The sequence below is a fragment of the Pteropus medius genome, unplaced genomic scaffold, assembly GCF_902729225.1.
Source record: "Pteropus medius unplaced genomic scaffold, Ma_sr-lr_union100, whole genome shotgun sequence".
Lineage (NCBI taxonomy): Eukaryota > Metazoa > Chordata > Mammalia > Chiroptera > Pteropodidae > Pteropus > Pteropus medius.
This window is the reverse complement of record NW_024346150.1, coordinates 3,080,611-3,099,764: the sequence shown is the minus strand read 5'-3', so window position 1 is coordinate 3,099,764 and position 19,154 is coordinate 3,080,611. Positions and strand designations below refer to the sequence as shown.

Sequence of the window (19,154 nt, the reverse complement as noted above, 5' to 3'; positions counted from 1 at the left end):
TATCAAAGAACAGTTAATAATTTTTGTTCTGGAGTCTAAACAAATAGATCAATGAAACAAGAAAACTGAGAAATTCTTAAATGATTATGTATAAGAAAATGGTATATAACAAAGGTTGCATTTCAAACCAATGGGGGAAAGTACGGATTGTTCAAGAACTGGTATTGTGTCAAATAAGTGATTTTGGGGGATAAGGAGGAATTACCCCCCAAATGAATTACAAATTCCAAATGAATTACAAAATTAAATATAAGAGAATCAAAGTATAAGAAGTAGTAAATATTTATACAACCTTGGGGTGGGAAAGTGTTTCCTCAGCACACTACCATATGCTTTACTTATAAAAAAAGCATACTATGCTCAACACAAAGAAATTACGAACCAATAAAGAAAAGATGAACACCGACAGATAACTGGGGAAAGAACAAGCAATATATGAAAGAGAAAAAAACAGCACGAATATATGAAAAAATATTCAGTATCAGTAGACAAAGAAATGCAAATTAAAACAAGATACCAATTTCTGATCAACAAATTGTTTAAAAGAAGATCAATCAGAAGGATAGGGAGGTACGTAGAAATCTTGCCAAATGAATATTCATATATACCATACAATAATTTATATCCAAGACCTGTGATATTATGACTAACCATATTATAAAAACAACAGGTATGCATAGGATAACAACATGAAAAAAGCAGGTTATAAAACCACATATTACATACATGTGAAATATAAAGGGAAAAAAGTAAATTTTTTTATTTACAGGTATTACATACACATGAAAAAGCCACTAATGATGCATATTTGGTGCCTCTTTTTTCTTATCTATAAAATCAGGGCAATAATACCTACCCCTTTGGAGTTACTGTGAGGATTAAATGAATTACTACACGTAAGGCAACTAGAACAGTACCTGGCACACAGAAAATACTCAATAAATGTAAAAATGTTATTACACTGATGTAAAAAGATGGAAAGATTTTACTTTCAAAATCTAAATGGTAGTTAATGCTCTGGAATGGTGCAAGTCTAAATGACCTTTCTTTTCATTTTGTTTAACTATACTTTCTAAATTTTCTCAAGCAAACATATTAAGTAAAATTGCAAATAAAAACCCCAAAAGCAAATTCTTCAAAGCTGGGCACCCAGACAAGCCACTCACAGTGAAAAATGAGTGACATCAGTCAGAAAGAGACAAAGCCCTCTATTATAGTATTTATACTACAGAGTTTCTGTTGGCCCATATGCACACATCTTTGATATTCTGCACTCTACAAGGTAGTGAAGATAGGCTTTTCACTCGAGGTGAAAAAAGGTTAGATCACTACCTTATGTTTTACACACATCCAGATATATTAAAGATCTAAAGAGGAAATATAAAATTTTAAAGATATTAGAAGAAAATAGAGATGGATATCTTTATGACATCAGGTTAAAGAAGAATTTCTTAAAGATGACCCTAAAAACATAAACCACTTGACTATGAAAACTACTCATGGAAAACTAATTTGATTATGTCAAAATTAAAAACTATGGAGTGGCAACAGACACAAGTTGGAAGACAAGACATAGTGGAGGAATATATCTGGAATGTATATAATAATAATGGAGTAGTATTCAGAATAAATGAAGAACCCTTACAAATTAATAAGAAAACCATAATGCAACAGGAAAATGGGCAAATGATTTGAACAGGTGATTCACAGAAGAGGAACTGTAACTGGTCAGTAAACATATAAAAAAATGCTTAGCATTAAGAGAGTCAAGGAAATATATATTAGAACACCATGTAAGTATTTTTCTTATTAGATAAGCAAAAGTAAACTTGCTGGTGGGAATGGCAATTGTTTTAACCAATAAGAGAGTATTCTGACAGTACCTACCTAAACAGATATGCAAATATGCTATGACCTAACGATTTGACTTTTAGGTACACAAATCCTATAGAACCTCTCATCTATGCTCACAGAGATTCACACAAGACTGTTTACCACAACACTGTTTACAATAGCAAAAATGAGATACAATTTAAATGCTCATGTACTAGGTAATGAACACATAAAATATTCCGTAGCCATATGATGGAATACTGTAAAAAACACCCCAAAACCCTAAGTCTATATACAGCGACATATATAAATTTCAAAATCATTTTGTTAAAGATATAAAAAAGCAGGTTGTAGATCATTTGCATTATAGCGTATGATATGTCACTTAAATTTAAAAAGTCACCAAGGATAATATGTTAAAGGATACATATGTAAGAGCTTTAATAAAGAACCGGAAGGGTCCTGAACTTATACTGATGAATGCCTCTGGGATGGAGGGGCCATGACAGAATGGGCCTGGCGGTGATAGTGAAAGGGCACGTCCACTATTTTAATATTTTATTAAAAAAAGATGGAAAATGTGAAAAAATAATGCTAATTCTCTAGGAGGTGGGTAGTTGTTATGTGTATCTTTCTATATTTTTCCCAAAATATTAAGAAACCATTCTTTTCTAAGAATCATACCAAGTCTTATTACCATATCACTTAAACATGTAATCCCCTATGTATCTCAGCAGACCTGAAGAAACTTCATATAAAAGATTTGCATGTAAAAAAATAAGACTAGAAATAAAATATAAATGAATTTTTATATATAATCTGAAATTTAGAAAAACTGTATAAGCATGACTTGAAACTACCCCAAAGTTTGCTAGATCAAACTACTAAAACACACAACTAAGCAAACAAATGTCTGCATGGCAAAACAAATCATAAATGAGGTTGAAAGGATAATAAACTGGCGGTGGAGGTGGTAAAGGATGTCGTGACATTTGATAAAGCATGAATGAATTTCTTTGTAGAAAGAACTAAAAACAAACATGAATATTCTTAATAAAAAAAATACAAAGCTGTAAAAGAAGAAATGCAAATGAAAAACATGTAAAAGATGTTAAAAGAGTTCAATGGTAATAACAGATATTCAAGAAGACTGGCAAAAAAGACTACCCCAATGAAGTGAGGGTATGGGAAACAGGTTGTGAATAACTCTGGGATTGTCAACAATCTCTCAATTTGGTATTATTGGTACCACTGTTGAACTGTGCACACTTTTAAGCTTATCATTCTCCTAACTGGGAATTTTTCCTGAGGAAATAACAGGGCTAATATTCTTTATAGTGTTTTATATAAACAGTAATTTTCAAAATTGGGTACATGTATTCCTGAGCCAACTTAAGAGGACAAGTGGGAAAGGAGTTTTAAGAGTCAACTGCAACCCCTCGATTTCTATCTGAATTCTTTCTGAGAATGCCTTTGTGGCCAAAGCTTCCAGCTGGCTCCCAGGAATCACACCAGTTTTCCTTTCCAACTTCCCTTTTATAATTCTTCTTCTCTTACTTTATTATAAAAGAGAGGCATATGTCCTAACCATCCAAATCTTAATGTGGTATGTTGCTCTGTGATATAAAAACCTGGGGAGATAGGAAGGCAAACAAAATGATGTTATCTGTGATAAATATGAATACCTTCAATATTTTTAAACTTTTGTTAAAAGATTAAATTTTTAGCTTTTGTAAAATTACATTGATAGTTGATGATATGATCATCACAATTTTTGATGATATATTACTATGTGATTTTTGGTCATTTGATTAAAAATGAATGAAAATAACTGAGTGGCACTGTTGTTAATACATCTTCCATTCCCAAACTCTTAAGAGTATTTCTATTTTTAAAAATTTGCTATTATAAATACTGAGGTTTCTGAATATTTACCAACTATAAAAACAAAAATATTAGGAACAGTAACAAGGAACATTGTTTCATTTGTGCAATAAGTAGTACTGATCCAAAAATACACAAATGCATGGGGGAAAATCTCAACTATTTCATTAAATGACAGTCATTTTTAGTATGTAAACATAAAAAGTAATTTTTAATAAAAATTTATAATATTTTTGATCAATTATATTATTCTAATAATTGTAAAAACAATTTAGAAAATATTTTTACACTTTGAGACAATAAAAAGCTTAAAAATCCAATTTGCATATTTTTGTTGTATTTAAGTATCATAAACTGATTAATAAAATGTCTGAAATATATTATGATAAAAATATATCTTAAGATAAAATTCTGTGAAGTGAAACAAAAGAACTCAGGGAGAAAAAGGAAATGATGTAAAATTTCTGCAATGATATTTCTATTACATTTGATACATTTAAGGATGATTTAAAAGTTGTATTTTAAAATGCTAATATTTACACACACATACAACCCCCACCCTGAAATTATGTGCTTTGCGACTATGATGAAAAATTTAGATGTCAACTTAAAAATATACGAGAGATATATGGGCTTTCAATATTTTGAGAAGAGTATGCCAGCAAAAATGTTTTAGACACTGATATACCAAATATTTGAAAACAGCCAGTCCATTAATAAGAAATTAAAATACTCCTATTATTTTAAATTTACTTTCATAAAGACCGCTTTTTTTTTTTTTTTTTTTTTTAAGTAAATAGGCTTTAACATTCTAGTCAAGGAAAAAAGTGTATAAGTATACATCATCATGAGGGAAAAAGATATCCATTATATCTCTTATAGCATCTTTAATTTTTAAGACTGCAACATGGGATTAAAATGGAATAAATGAAGAGGTAGAGGTAGTTTCTTTAGAAAAAATTGGTGAGGGTTAAGGAACAGAAATATGTTAGTATCTTGAGATTCTCAGACTGAATAAATTCTTATATGTAAACCAGAATAACTTATGCATAAAAATCAATTTATAATCATGGTTCTCTAATCTCCACATACTCTTGTTTTATTAAGATTTCCATCATATTCTTGTCCTGTAAGAAGAAATAAACTACAGCAAGGTTGGAGACTCTCTGCTAACTGCAGTAACAAGCGTAGTGTAATTTATTGAGTGGTATGTGCCAGATGCTGTGTTATGGGCTTTATACATAAAAATTAATTCTCGTTGTCCTGTGAGGCGTTAGCGCTAATTTACTGATAAGGAAACTGAGGTACAGATAAGTTTGATAACTTGCTGAAGTGACATCACCAGTAAATAAATGTCAAGCTGGACTGCAAACTCAAGTATGTCTGACTTTTAAAAGTTCGTGTTCTTAACCATCTCCCACTTAGTCTTTATTATTCCTTCAAAATGAGTACACCTCTAATCAATAAAACTTACTGAACATCTAAGGCATTGTGTTAGCCATGCATGGGGGAGGGAGGTAGCAATGAGAGCAAGTAAATTCACAAAATTTTCTATTCACTATTTCATCTAGAGTTGAGAACTATATGCAGTCTAGTAGATAGAAAGGAATGTAAGCAGGTATCAAGCAGAGAAAAGAAAACTTGGCTGAATGCTTTCTATGGACGAGGTGCATCTTAGCACCCAAGGAGATAGGTGGTGCTACTCCAATTTTATAGATAAGACATCTGTAGCTCAAAGAAGCTAACCTCTTGCCTAAGAGGTTAGAACAGCTAATGTGCAAAAACAGGGGCTGGCCATACCAAGAGGCTCTCGTTAGGAAGCTACCTGTGTATCATACTGTGGAAAGGAAGAGCTTTGGGGAAATAGTTGAGACACATTTCATACTTGTAACAACATATATAATTTAGGTAAATTTGCCATGGATAAATTTGACAGTCTTAATAGCTGTCATATACTTACATGAAGAGTTTAATTTAATGGAAAGGATAGCTTTTAACTACCTATAAATGGTCCCACCCCAATACTGTATTAATTTCTTCCTGTAGTAAATTTAAGTTTTAGTTTCTCGAAAGATTTATAAATATGTAAGTCTCTTACTCAGAAGATAATTACAGAAATCTTAACTTACTGTCAATTGGTAACGTCATTTCTAGGTATAATGACCAACATCTGTATTCTACCACCACTTAAAAATTTTTTTTATAAAACTACAATACAATTCTACTTGCAAGATAGTAAAACCTTTAGCAGGAGCAATGCTGATACAAGCCCTGTAGGAATATCAATGCAATCACCATCCCCACAAATCTCTACTCTCTTCTTCCTACCTGCAGGTGCTGTTCTAAGTGCTTTTACATGGATTTCTCAACATCCTTACAAGTCAGGTATTATTTATTATTATCATCCCCTTATAACAGATGAGGAAACTGAGGCAAGTGGAAGCTAAGTAGGTTTTTCAAGATCACAAAGCTAGAAATCATATCATGCAATCTGACTGCAGAGCCGATGCTCTTAAAACACTTTATCCTCGGCAAAAAAATGACTAAGCAAGAATCAGTATTTTTCCTATATAAATGTTCTAGAAATATCTATTCAAGGCTGAAACTTGTAAAATTGATACTCTTTTTTGTTATGTATGCTGGCTGACTATGCGACCCTCAAACTCACATAATGTGGGAAACAATGCTCTTCCAGGGGCAACCTGTCAATTTCCTCATCTATCTTTCATGGCTGCTCTCATTGTCAATCAATGAGTCTCACAATAGGTCCCACTCTCATTTTACTTCTGCCTATTTGATTTCGGGGGTTTCCCAGTAGAATTTTCCTTGTTTTTAAGTCCATGCATTCTACTGAGAACAATCATAAAACATTCTCCGGAAACAGCTGCTCTAACTTTCTCTTTGGGCCTCTTGTTTCTCTGCTTTTCATGTACACCATTCCCCTTTTGAATAAAGGTGGCAATTCTTTTAAAGATTTTTCCTTCTATTTGAATCATCTGACCTCACTCTGTAAACCAACCTCAACCCCCATGTCTTTTCAATTTTGATTGTAAAGATTTGATCCCACTTCAAATGTGCCCCCAATCATTAAAAGAAATTGTAAAATTCATGTATCTTAAAAGTAAATGCTATTTTTTAGATTTTATACATTTGAGATAATTCACTTTGGTACTAAGAAAAATGGAAGTAGTTAAATAACTTAATAATTCCATTTATTTTTCTCCTGTTAACATTCAACATAGAGACAACTATACATTCCTCTCCTGGAGCTTTCTTAGCTTTCCCAGGTTGAGATCACTGTGCCCTGACTTATTTCAGACTGGGCTGGTAAAAGCAGAGAGGAGCTCTCTTTACTTGAGGATTTAGCAGGCTGCTGAGGATCTCAGAGTGCTTTTTCTCCATAACTGACACTTGATGGTAGAGACAGGTTTGACTTTACACTTTGTAACTAACACAGCATCTTTCCAATCTAAAAGCAAACAATTGTTTGCACATTAGCAATATATAATACATAAAAGTTGTGAGTTGTTTTACATGACATACAAAAATGTCAGATTATCTTGAAGTTTTAAATTTCAAAAACCTAACTTTTCTCACAAATTATACAATCAAGTAAAAAGACTACACATGCTTTACTTGCTTATATAATTTCTCTCCTTTAACCCTACTTTATTGAACAAGATGAGAACAGAGAGAGGGAGAGGGAGGGAGGGATGGGGGAGCAGAGAAGGGAGAATGTGGGGTTGGGGGAGGTGGGGGAGATAAAAAGCCAAGTTACTAAGAGGATCTGCAAGCCAGAACTCAGAACGTTTATTATCAAGTTCATAGTTCAATCTCTTTTCACTAAAAAAATCTAGAAAAGTTGCTTAGTATGTTAAAGTTACTTTACTTTTTCCCCTCAATTTTCTCCCTTCCCCTTCAGGACTCAAAAGCACTCCTGAAACATCAGAAAAAGACCTTCAGAGCCTCCTGGGTTTCCCCTCCCCTTTACTCTCTGTCCATAGACCTGGGGACCTGGTGGGAAGGGGGAACCTGGTGCTTTTATACCCACAGCTGAAGTTACATTGCCCATAATTCCTTTTCCAGCATTTCTCACTAGAATTCCCTGCAATCAGTTTTTTCTCCCCTCTACTCCAAAAAACTGGCTCTTTTCAAAGTCACCAGTGACTTCTGCATTGCCAAATCCAATGCTTAATCCTCCAGTCAACTATATGAGATCTATGAGCAGCAATCAGCACAAATGGTCAATCTCTTCTCTTTGAGGTACTTTCTCCATTTAGACTCCAGGTCCCAGCTCTCTTGCTGCTTCTGTTCCCTGACCATTTTCCCTGTCTCCTTTGTTTATTTTCCCTGAGCCTCTAAATTTCTCTTTTCTATATGCATTTACTTCTTAGGGGACCTCACTCAGACCCAGGTCTTTAAATACTGTCTATACACTGATAATTCTCAAATTTCTACCTCCACCTGGAGGCTCGAATATCCAACTGGCTACTCAGCATCTCGGCCCAGACATCTAGCAGGTCTCTTAAACTTATGTGTCTAAAACTTAACTTTCTCCCCACAAAATGCTCTTCCTGAGTGTTCCCCAGCAGAAGAAATTCAACCTCCATTTTTTCTGGCTGTTCAGGCCAAATATCACAGTGTCACCTTGATTCATTTTCCTGTCATATTTTGTCATCCAACCCATCAACAAATCATATTGGTGCTACCTTTAAAATACCGTTAAGTCCTCAATGTCGTGGATAGGTTCTACCACATAAATGAAACTATGTATGAAACCAATTCATCATAGGCTAATCAATATAAACAAGAGTTAAGTTCCTACCTTAACGCTGTAATGAAATGTTGAACAAAATGTTATTCATGGACCTGCTGTATCCAGAACATGACTAGCCCTCACTTCCTCCACCACTTCCACCCAAGTCTAAGTTGTCACCATCTCTCCCTCGAACTACTTCAGGAGCCTCCTTGTTGATTTGAATTTTTACCCTCACCTCCTTGCAGCAGCCATAATGACCCTTTTAAAACAATTCAGATAATACTACTACTTTGCTCAAAACCCTCCAACAGCTGCCCATCTCATTTTGAGAAAAAAAAATTGTCCCTACCATTGCTGAAGGTGCTACTGATCCAGACCTATCTAATCTGACCACCTCCCTCCTCCTGCTCATTCTACTCAGTGATGCCAGAGGACAAAAACTGTTTTTAGTTCTGCTATGACAGTTTAACTTCAATTTCCCTTTGAACTGCTCCTTCTTTCCATTTGATTCTTTGCTTAAATTTAAATGTTACTTTATCAGAAAGGTCATCTCTCTATCCAGTATTCTCTTTTTCTCTTTTCCTGCTTTACAGTTCTTAGAATCTGTCATTACATGAAATATTTATGTATCTCTTCCGACAAGAATGTGGGTGGGTGGGAGGGCTTAATAAATATTTGTTGAAGAAACGAATAAATGACTTTAGCTGAGTGACAGTGTAGAGTTGAGGCCAATAATTAATTTCTTTCCTTACTTCGGTTCATGGTGAAGATTACACTGCTGACAAGTGGCAATTTCGAAGTAGTAACAAAAAGCATCAGAGAGGAACAAATTAATTAAAGACTATGTTTCTATTCAGGGATGGTATAAGAATCACCTAGAATACTTAAAAAATACAAAGGCCCAAGCCTAACCCTTGAAGCATCTGATTTAGGAATGAAGGTGGGGGCAGGCAACAGTATTTTTTAAGTTCCCCAAGTGATTCTGAAGTTCAATCCCTGTCAAAACCACTTATTCAAAAGAAGGGTCTGAAAGGCATGTGGTAAACTATGCAGTAAATAAAATAACATACATTTTTTTAAAACCCACATACCTGACTGGGGACTCAAAAATATAGTTGTTTTTTGTTTCTTTTTGTCTTCATGTAAAGGCACTGCCTAAAAAATGAAATAGACTGGTTTACAAAATTGAAAGGAATATCTGAAACAGCCTTAAAGCTAACCATATCCAAGGAGAGCTGAAATTAGGCATGTGGGTGGCAGAACCTTGCAAGTTAATTGAAAAGCAAGACACATATGCAGGAATCCTTTAAGCGCGCCCTGCCATCTGGTGCATAGCAAGCCTCCTTGATGCACTATGCTGAGGGCAGAGTAAGGGAGTCCAGAGGGTTAGCCAGAAGGAAGGAGGCAGGGCCTGGGCTTACCCAGCACCTCGTAGACCAGGCACAGAGCGGCCAGCAATCAGTAAATGTTTGCTGAATAGACAGTTGACGGAAAGGCTCCTTGCTCAGGTTTGAGCTAGGTTTACCTGAACAAATGTGCCAGCTGGTCTCAAAGGGCTAGGTGAAGAAGGGGCTCCAAATACACAACCTGATTTAGACATACCCGAGAAAGAAATTAGCACTTTCTGTTCCTACTTTAAATTGAAAGCAGACGACCTGTTATCAAACTTTCACAGAAAGATTTTCTGTTGATATGACAGAAGCTCTACTCGGTATATTGTGTGGACAAAACAATAATGTATTTGAAGAAATGAGAGGGAGCTGTATAATTTTTAGACAGGAAGCAGCAGCTGATTAATTTTAATTGCTACTGGAGGAAATTCACCACACTCTAGCCCCACCCCTCCCTCATTTTACTTTTATAATATGAGAAATCATTGATTTTCATGTGTAAATAAATACTCTGTTCTGAAGAAACAAGATTCTAGTGCTTTTCCTTAGGGTGATAATACTCTATTTCTGCCTGAAGATATCCTCTCTTTGATTTGCTGCTGCTGCCCCAGCCTGCCAGAATCACTGCCACTGCTCTGTTTTGAGAGCTCTACTAGTAAACTTAAAACTCACTAGAAGAGGAAATTCATCAATGCTGGGGGACTGTAGGGGTATTCCTTCACCACTCTGTTGTACCTAAGAGGAACGCAATTATATGTGCTTCAAGTTCCTCTGAAGGGTAGCTTACAAAAATAATTTTGGTAAAATTTTATTACATCTTATTTATATTGTTTATAGTTTCCTCATCTGTGAACAGGGACATTAATAATATCACATTTAATGGGGCTGTGGTGAAAATTAGATGAGATTACCCATGAAAAGTACTTAAAATAGTGCCTGACCCAAAGTAAGCACTCAATGAATATCAGCTTTTCTAGTAGTTTAATTTCTTTTAAATGTATTTACCTCTTAGAATTATAAAAGAGAATCATCTGATCCTGGCCTATGTTCCAAGTCAGGGCAAAAAAGTTTAAATTTGAATTTATCTGAGTTTCTTAAAAGTAGGACAAATTGTATTTTCCACAAACACTTAAGTCCTATTTTTAAAACCAATAATTAAATAATTTAAAAATATATTTCTTGCCATAGAAAGCTTCTTTTTGGGGAAAAAAAAAAATCATACATGATCTAAAATTTTCTGTCTTAAAAAGAGACACTTTATTGCTGATATATAATAAAATGAGAAAGAGGTATTAGTGTCCCAGGAACAATTAACACTAGAGTGAGCATTTTAAGGAAACTGTCATAAGTGCTGACACTTCTTTATGATGTCCACAAATATACACAATCAAGGACAGGAACGGGGTTATTACTTTAATCAAAAAAATTATGTCTCAGAGTTTCTTTTCTGAACTAATCAAAGCCCGTCGTTTTGCAGGTTTGTTCTGAGTGAAAATGTATACATTTCTTGTAAATCATACCTTATATATACACAAAGTATCCCTACTCTTAACAGTCTGTTAAAAAGGTGCTCTCAACATTCGACACATTTAATACAACGGGCCAATTCAGATCTAACAACTTAAAGGGGCGAGATTTATAGATGATTTTGAACTACTGACAATGTACTTTTTCCTCATCATATTAATCGTGCTTATTGCAGAAAAACAGTTAAATGATAAAATCTAAAGATAAAATCTTCCTAATTCTCCTCTGCAGTTAGAATCACTGTTAACTGTGTAACCTATTTCCTTCTAGTCCCTTTTCTATGCATGCGCATGAATGTAACTAAATAGAAATACAAATGGCTCACTGTACACAGTACAGTGTCTTGAGGTAACTTTATGCCTTCTCCATGGCTGGGCAGTGCTTTGATATCAAAAGTGCACATACTAAGTAGCGAAGCTCAAGTTATAGCTTGTTTCATAGCCACTCAGGCTACATTTTTTAGGTACTGGGGATGACTGGGTTTTCACTTCATTGATAATCTTATTTAAAAAGTCAACTAAATGACTTCCATAAGCCTCTAAATAAAACCAGGAATACGTGATTAAGACCATAGAAGATCAGAATTGAAAGGGGAGTGGGAGACTTCACTTTCTTAAAAATAAAATCTTTTTGAGTAATTAGATTTGTTAGAGTAATAAATATAACTAAAATAGTAAAAGAACTCTACAAAAGAGATTTCCCTTGAGATGTGAGTGCAAACATCAAGGTGTGATTGGTGTCCATACCTGGAGAGCCTTTAAATTGTGGGCATTCCTTTTTAATGTGCCCTTCCCTTCCACAAATAAAACAACGTTTTTCTCTTAAGTCTTTGTCATCCTGTCTCTTCCATTTTTCCAATGGTGGCCTGAGCATTTTCTCTCTCCCCAGGTCGACAGCTGCCCTCACTGGCTTGGCTTTCTGAGGTGTGCACTGCACAGGCTTTTCTTCTTTTGTTGACATCTCCCTCTCTGTGTACTTGTTTTGAGTTTCTTTGTCGTCTTTGCTTCTTTTCTCTTTGTTCTCAGGGTATCTTTGGTTCAGGGTATCTTCTTGATCTCGCCGTCGTCTTACTCTATAGGAGCAGAGATATAATACTATTAAAATAAATCTAAACAGAAACGTAACAAAATATTAAGACAATTCCAGGTTTAGGAAATAACCAGAAATGGAAGGTAACAGAGGGCAAAATAAGAATTTAACAAATCTAAGTCCACCTTTTCTATTAAGAAGCAACCTCAGGGCATCCCCACTGCCCCACCCCCTCCCATTTTCACAATTACTCCAATGCTGTAAAACCAGTTTTTGCAATTAATGGAATTCCTTGGTTCAACACCTACTTTGATACTGATATAAAGAAACTCAACTTATCCTTTGCGTGATTTCTTGAACCTTCTCACCTATTAGCATTTTTAGACACCAGAAATTTGAGACATGAAACTTTAAGTTCACAAGGAAATAATGATTACAAGGAGATTTAGGTTCCTAAAATGTTAAAATAATTTCTTCCTTGTCTAACACCATCAGTGACTATTATCTGAATAAAAACAAAAGTACTAAATAAGGGCTTCAAATTCCAGATGGTGACTTATTTTAAGTGGCATGTTTTTAAATGAGCATATTATTGTCCAGTTAAAAACAGCACCACCACCCAAATATGTTCCAAGTGAGCAACCAAAAACGTCCCTTTGCCCTCCTGCAAACATCACCAGAAGAAAGCACGATGACCAAACTGAGTCAGTTATTAAGGATTACACTGTGTACAAATGAAGGATACTTTAGTCTGTAAACTGTCAGTGAGTCTAAATCTCAATATGGCACACCCAGTTATTGTACATTAAAAAGTGTTATTGACCCCCTGAAAGAACTAATTTTACTTTTCATTGACTGATGAAATGATCCTGAATTTCTCACTGCTGTAAAAGGGAAGAATTTTAGTTTTTTATTTTCTTCCTCCATCCTGGCTGGAGAGGCTGATGGCCAAATGACTGAGTAATGACTAGAGTCATGACTAAAATTAAGAAAGGTGATTGGGAGACTGTCACCTGTACACTGGAGTCAATCCTTGTCATCTACATTTAAAGCGACATTTTAACTCAAGTCATTTTTATTGTAAAAAATCTTAAATTTATCTTTGAAGTGCTCAATTTCTTACAAGTTAATTTTGTTGTAATAGAACCTCTTTTAAAAACTGGCCCAGTAAGAACATAAAAACAAAACCACCTCTTTTGTACATTTACTTACTTTCTCCTCATAGGACAGTCTTTCATGAAGTGTCCAATTTTCCCACAAATTCGGCAACATCTATCATTTGGGGCAAGCTCTCCTTCAGTTAGCACATCTGGATCAAAAAAGTACTCCTAGCAAAACATAAATATATACAAATCTGAACTATTAACGTGAGATCGAAATACAAAAACTAACCCGATAACATTCAGGGATCTTATATCTCAACACTGACATACTGTTATTTTAGTAAATATTATTTATACTGTTTAATTTCAAAATCTGAAATCATTAAGAGATTTAATTCAGGAGAGTTTTAAATTGCATTTGTTTATTCCTTTTCATCATGCTGAACTCTGTTTAACCCTAATCATAGAGGTAGCTTTTTTCCCCAGCACAAATCTAAATAAGAGCATTATATATCCCCATGAGTCAGCTGCCCCAGGACTTGAGAAAAATTAAGCCAAGTGTAAAGGTTTCGTTTTTCTCAAAAGAATGAAAAGATTAAAACATAATGAATGAAAAACATGATTTGTATTACATGGATTATAGAGAAAAAGAAAGGAGCTATGTGTTGTTGCTTTGTTGTGGCTTCTGAGGAAAAATATAAGAAGAAAGGAAAGACAACGATCTGGACTCTAGCCTCTCTGTCACCGAAATTAAGGTGGGGACCAGTAGCATCAATATTACCTGGGAATTTGTAAGAAATACGAAGTCGTGGGCCCCTGGCCCCGACCTCCTGAATTAGAATCTGCATTTAACAAAATCCCCAGGTGATGTTTGAATAAGTTTCAGAAGCATTAGAAGACTGCCACAATATTATCTAGCAAATGCTAGATGCCCAGATGTAATCAAATGCTGAATATGGTTATATAAACATACGCTTAAGGTTCATTAAAAGTGTTTTATTCAGAAAATTAATGCGGAAAAACATGACTTTAAACATAAAACCCTCTGGCTCCTAAGCCCCTTCCTCTCACTGAAATAAATGTTCACAGTGTAATTTCGTTTTGTTTTCAATGAGTGCGGTTCCATAGAAACCTGAGTATCGGTTTACCTCAGAACAGACTGTTTTCTAGCACAGGAACAATGTCTCTCTCCTAGTCCCATTAAGAGATTTATTAATCTTTGCCAGCAGATGCAAAACATCTAGACTTCATATGAGAGTGGAGGATGTCCTCATATATGTGCCAACTGGGCTTGGCAGAGGCTGGCATAAACGGAATACTGGTGACACAACAGCGCCACCTATCTGTGTTACCAGGGAAAAGAAGCAGCACCAAAATTATTAATTTTTCCACCCAAATGCTAGTTCTGGCTATTTCTCCCTGTTCTGAAAAATTGCCTCAAAACAGGGATGTTTCAAAAAAGGTTTTTAGGAATTTGTGTTGTAATTGTCTCTCTTGCCTATACTACCAGACTTTCAGAGCATTTAAGTAATTACTAAAATAAAGTGGTACCTGGTGATTAACAAAGGTTCTTAGAATTGTTTTTTTTGGTATTTCCAACAGACACTTACCATTTTTGAGGGGTAATCCTTTGGAAATCCTTTAACTGGAATACCAAACACTCTTCTGCCATTAATAAATGCTTTCATTATAAAATTTGTCACTAAGAAGAAAACAGTAAGTGCTCAATTAGATGGATTAAAAGGAAAGGAGATCACATTAATATTTACAAACAAAGTTAACTTACTTTTCCTTGATAATCCAGCTCCAAGATTATGATTCAAATCAAAAGGATCTAAGTTAACAATAACAAAAAAAAGGATAAGATAATCAAAATAAAAATCCCACTATAATTAGTCATTAATAAAAATATTAAATGAATTCCTTTTTAATGAGTTTCAAATAGGTTATACAGCTAAGTAATATATATTCCTGAATCTAAGGCAAGTTTTTTTCTCAAAAGTGTCCATCAGAAGAGGGTGTTGCTTCATATCTGAATCCTTATAAAGTCATCCATAATACGAGGAGTTGTTTTATTCTGAATAAAATATTGTTTGGAGAAGACTAATATTAACCTGATATTACTTGATGTTAGTGTTAGATTCATATAGAGATCACAAATATATTTAAAACATTTTAGTGCTAAATGTTCCTGCCAACTAACAAGCTTTTTAAAGATCACTTTAGAAAATAATTCATCATGGATATCATAAAATGCACTCTCAAGATAAATTAAAACATAACACAAGCAATGGCTACTTGGATCTCAATTTCTAGTAAAAGCTTCATATAAGAACTCCCATATAATCACAAGTATCTACACTCGAACATCTTAGTTGAGTGCATATATGTTGTGGTCTGCAACATTATTTGTTAGATGACCCACAAACTAGTAGAATGATGAAAAAGATGATTTCAAAGATGTGAAAACTGAAAAAATTGGTAAAATAAATGAGTGTAAAGCACTTTCTAAATCAATAATCTACTTTATAAGTAATTTAAAATAATTCATAATTTAAACATAATATATAGATATTTATTTCCTATAAATGCCTAAAAACCTATTCAAGAAAGCAAAGAAGCCATAAAATCTTTTGGGGGATCATTGCGCTGAAAAAATGAAGAATTTCACACATATACAAAAACAGTAAAGAAGCAAAAAGAGGCACCCTTTTGGTTATCTGTCACGATTCCAATGTAGGATGACCAGGGTATCTCACTAACAGTACCGGAGCATAGGATCCTTCCCTCAGCATAGCCCTACACTTTTATTTACTATGAATCTAAGGCCATGCTACCCTGAACAAACCCGATCCCATCTGATCTCAGAAGCTAAGCAGGGTTGGGGCTGGTTAGTACTTGAATGGGAGACCACCTAGGAAGACCAGGTTCTGTAGGCGTAAAAAAATAAAAAAATAAGAGATTGTAAGCTGACAAGGTCCTTGAAATCTGTGAGGTCAACCAAGGATTGCCTTGCCTAAAAAAAAAAAAAAAAATATTACTATGAGAAGTTTTCTTCCTTGGTGGTTTGTTTGGTCATGCTTTCTTCTCGTGATTTTTATGCGTGTACATGTGTACATATTTTTGGTTGTTTGCTTGGGGTAGTAGAGATACTATAATCTTAAACTACTGTATAGGTACAAACACTGCTACTACCACCACTAAAATTTCTCAACTCTAGGACAGCTAGTTAAAAGTCTTTAAGTTTAGCCTATTCCAATGGCTCATTGGAAAAGTAAAGATAATAATGCTTCCAAAATTAAAAGCAAAACATTAAAAATTGGCAGACCATGAGAACCCACTGAGACAATGGAACAGGATAAAACAAAGTTCTATGTTTTGGCCATATGAGATACTAAAAAGTTAAAACCACATCTATAACTCATTGTGATCTGAATTTCATTTTACAAATGTTCACATTATAATACTGTCACTAGGCAGAAGTAATGATGAAAGCATAACCTAGAGTAACACATATTATTTAGGTGATAAGACAATATTAAAAAAAAGGATTAAAGATTAAAATCAACAAAATATTTAAGCCATTTCTCAGTTCATTATAAGCATTTAAACTCCATTTTTTTGTTTTTAAAATTAAAATTTCACAAACTGAAAATAGTCAGTTTACAAACATCAAATGGTACTAATAGCAGAATCTTCCATTAATAGCAAATAAAGATCTTGAAAATTCACTAGTAGTAGCACTCTTCAAACCCTCAATTAGGTTTTTAAAGTTCCATTTATCTTGAAGCTGGCTTATCTCTATTGTGACCTTCCTTATTCTCCAGTAAGTCTTCGACAATAGTAAAAGATTTGTCATGGTGACCAAAGACTTTTAGATTTGTGAGAGGCCCCACACTGGGGCATCAGTCACTTAAAAATAAATCTTTAGGCTGCAAACTGTCACCTCTACCTAATGCAGACAGTAACGGGATGGCTGTGCTGCACATCCCAATCAGTGGCTCAGGGACTGCCCTGGAAGAGTTCTGGGACGATGAAGAACAATGCCTTTATAGTTCAAACTCTATATTCTATTCAACTTTAAGTTTTGATTTTAATTGCACCTTCAATAACAATGTATTTCGAGGTCCACTGTTTCTTAAAAGTTGTAAGCAGACTTTTTCTTCTGATGCTAATAACATGTTCTTTAAAATCAAATTCCTCTGTATAAAAACGAAGAAGTCCCAACCAGAGCTGCCCAACAGATTCTGTATTTCTTCCATATTCTGGCCAACAGGTGGGCTAGAAATAGATGGGAACAAGAGATATCATGTTATTAATATCGATATTCAACTGTATTTTTACGGAGTAAATTTAGACTTATTTCTAATTAACTAGAGTTTAAATATATAAAAAATATAATTTATATAACTTTTCTTTCACATTGAAAATACCATTTACATGAGTTTATTAAACTCTACTCTATGACCTGGAAATAGGGAGAGCCCAGGGTTTTAAATGTCAAGTCTCAGAATGTATGTTAGTGGAAGAATCTGTAAATAAACTTTAAGAGCCTTGGTGATAACGCAAAGTCTTTCCAAACTCTCTGTACAAAACCACAGAGCAAATATTTGTTCATTTGGAATAAAGTTACTGAACTGTTTGGAATTACTAAGGCATTAAAGAAATCATGGATATAAATAGTCCCTAAAAACTCACCTGGCTTAGTAAAAATGTTTTCAAAGGAAACATCTGTATATGCTAGATTTTTTTACTAATATAATATAAATAAATATAACAAGTGATAATCTGAGTTGCTGACCAACTACACTACAGCATAGTTAACTTTTAGTCAAGGATGTAAAAAAAAATCTTTACTCTTAAAATACGTACCAGTTCATTTATTTGATCAAAAAAATAAATATTCCAGCCATCAACAAATATTTCAGGTTTCTTTTCACCTTTGTATATCTGCAATTAATTTTTAAACTATTAGTATGGATTACAAACTTAATGCATTGATACAAAAACTTGTAGAAAAACAGTTAAAAATTTAACTACAGAATCATGGAATTTTTGAGAAGAAAGAGGGCTCAAAGATGACCCAGCTTTATAGATGAGAAATACAATTTCTTTTACTAATACCTCTTGAAGGACAGGAATGACTGGTGGATTCCTCTGCTGGAGAAAATATAGCACCATAAGCGTGTATGCATATGACGATAAGCTGCCTCTAGATGCATCACCAATATCGCACATCTAAAGGAAAGAAAATCGAGGAACAAAGCAAAGATCACCAATGTTTTCTGTTTTGCAGCTATTCTATTATCGTTAAAAGTAAGGTGCTTCTATAGGGTACTAATAAAAATTATTTTCAAATGCTAAAATATGCCAACAAAACCAAATGAGACCAATCGAAAGACTATCAAAGATAAAGTAAAACAAAGAAAAAGCCCAAAACCAAAACAAAGAACCCAACAAAGCAGTAGAACAATCAGCCACAAACAAGATCATATTACCATGTAAAATTTAAGACAACAAAACTTTAGATTGCTCAGTAGGGTTTCCCAAGTAGTTAAAAGAAGAATTTGTCATGGGTATGGTTCTTTAGAAAAAATATAGACTTAATGTTTTCTACAAAGTCTGAAG

The 19,154-nt window shown here is 34.2% G+C and overlaps 1 protein-coding gene and 1 pseudogene across 8 annotated transcripts in view; one reads left to right on the top strand and one right to left on the bottom strand.

Moving 5' to 3' along the window:
- The window catches only part of TUT7 (terminal uridylyl transferase 7), a 51,229-nt gene that overhangs the window by 1,840 nt on the left and 30,235 nt on the right, over window positions 1-19,154 (bottom strand). For 5 of the 8 annotated variants that reach the window (XM_039875617.1, XM_039875622.1, XM_039875618.1 and 2 more), the window contains 9 exons: window positions 18,651-18,764; window positions 18,399-18,476; window positions 17,630-17,807; window positions 15,313-15,360; window positions 15,137-15,228; window positions 13,636-13,751; window positions 12,141-12,466; window positions 10,002-10,063; window positions 9,568-9,631 (listed from right to left, as the gene is read on the bottom strand). In XM_039875617.1, coding sequence (XP_039731551.1) covers window positions 9,568-9,631; window positions 10,002-10,063; window positions 12,141-12,466; window positions 13,636-13,751; window positions 15,137-15,228; window positions 15,313-15,360; window positions 17,630-17,807; window positions 18,399-18,476; window positions 18,651-18,764 — 1,078 coding nt within the window. The remainder of the gene's footprint in view (window positions 1-9,567; window positions 9,632-10,001; window positions 10,064-12,140; window positions 12,467-13,635; window positions 13,752-15,136; window positions 15,229-15,312; window positions 15,361-17,629; window positions 17,808-18,398; window positions 18,477-18,650; window positions 18,765-19,154) is intronic. The other 3 variants (XM_039875620.1, XM_039875624.1, XM_039875621.1) reach the window with 2 other exon arrangements.
- On the top strand, window positions 16,347-16,465 carry LOC120613058 (uncharacterized; annotated as a pseudogene).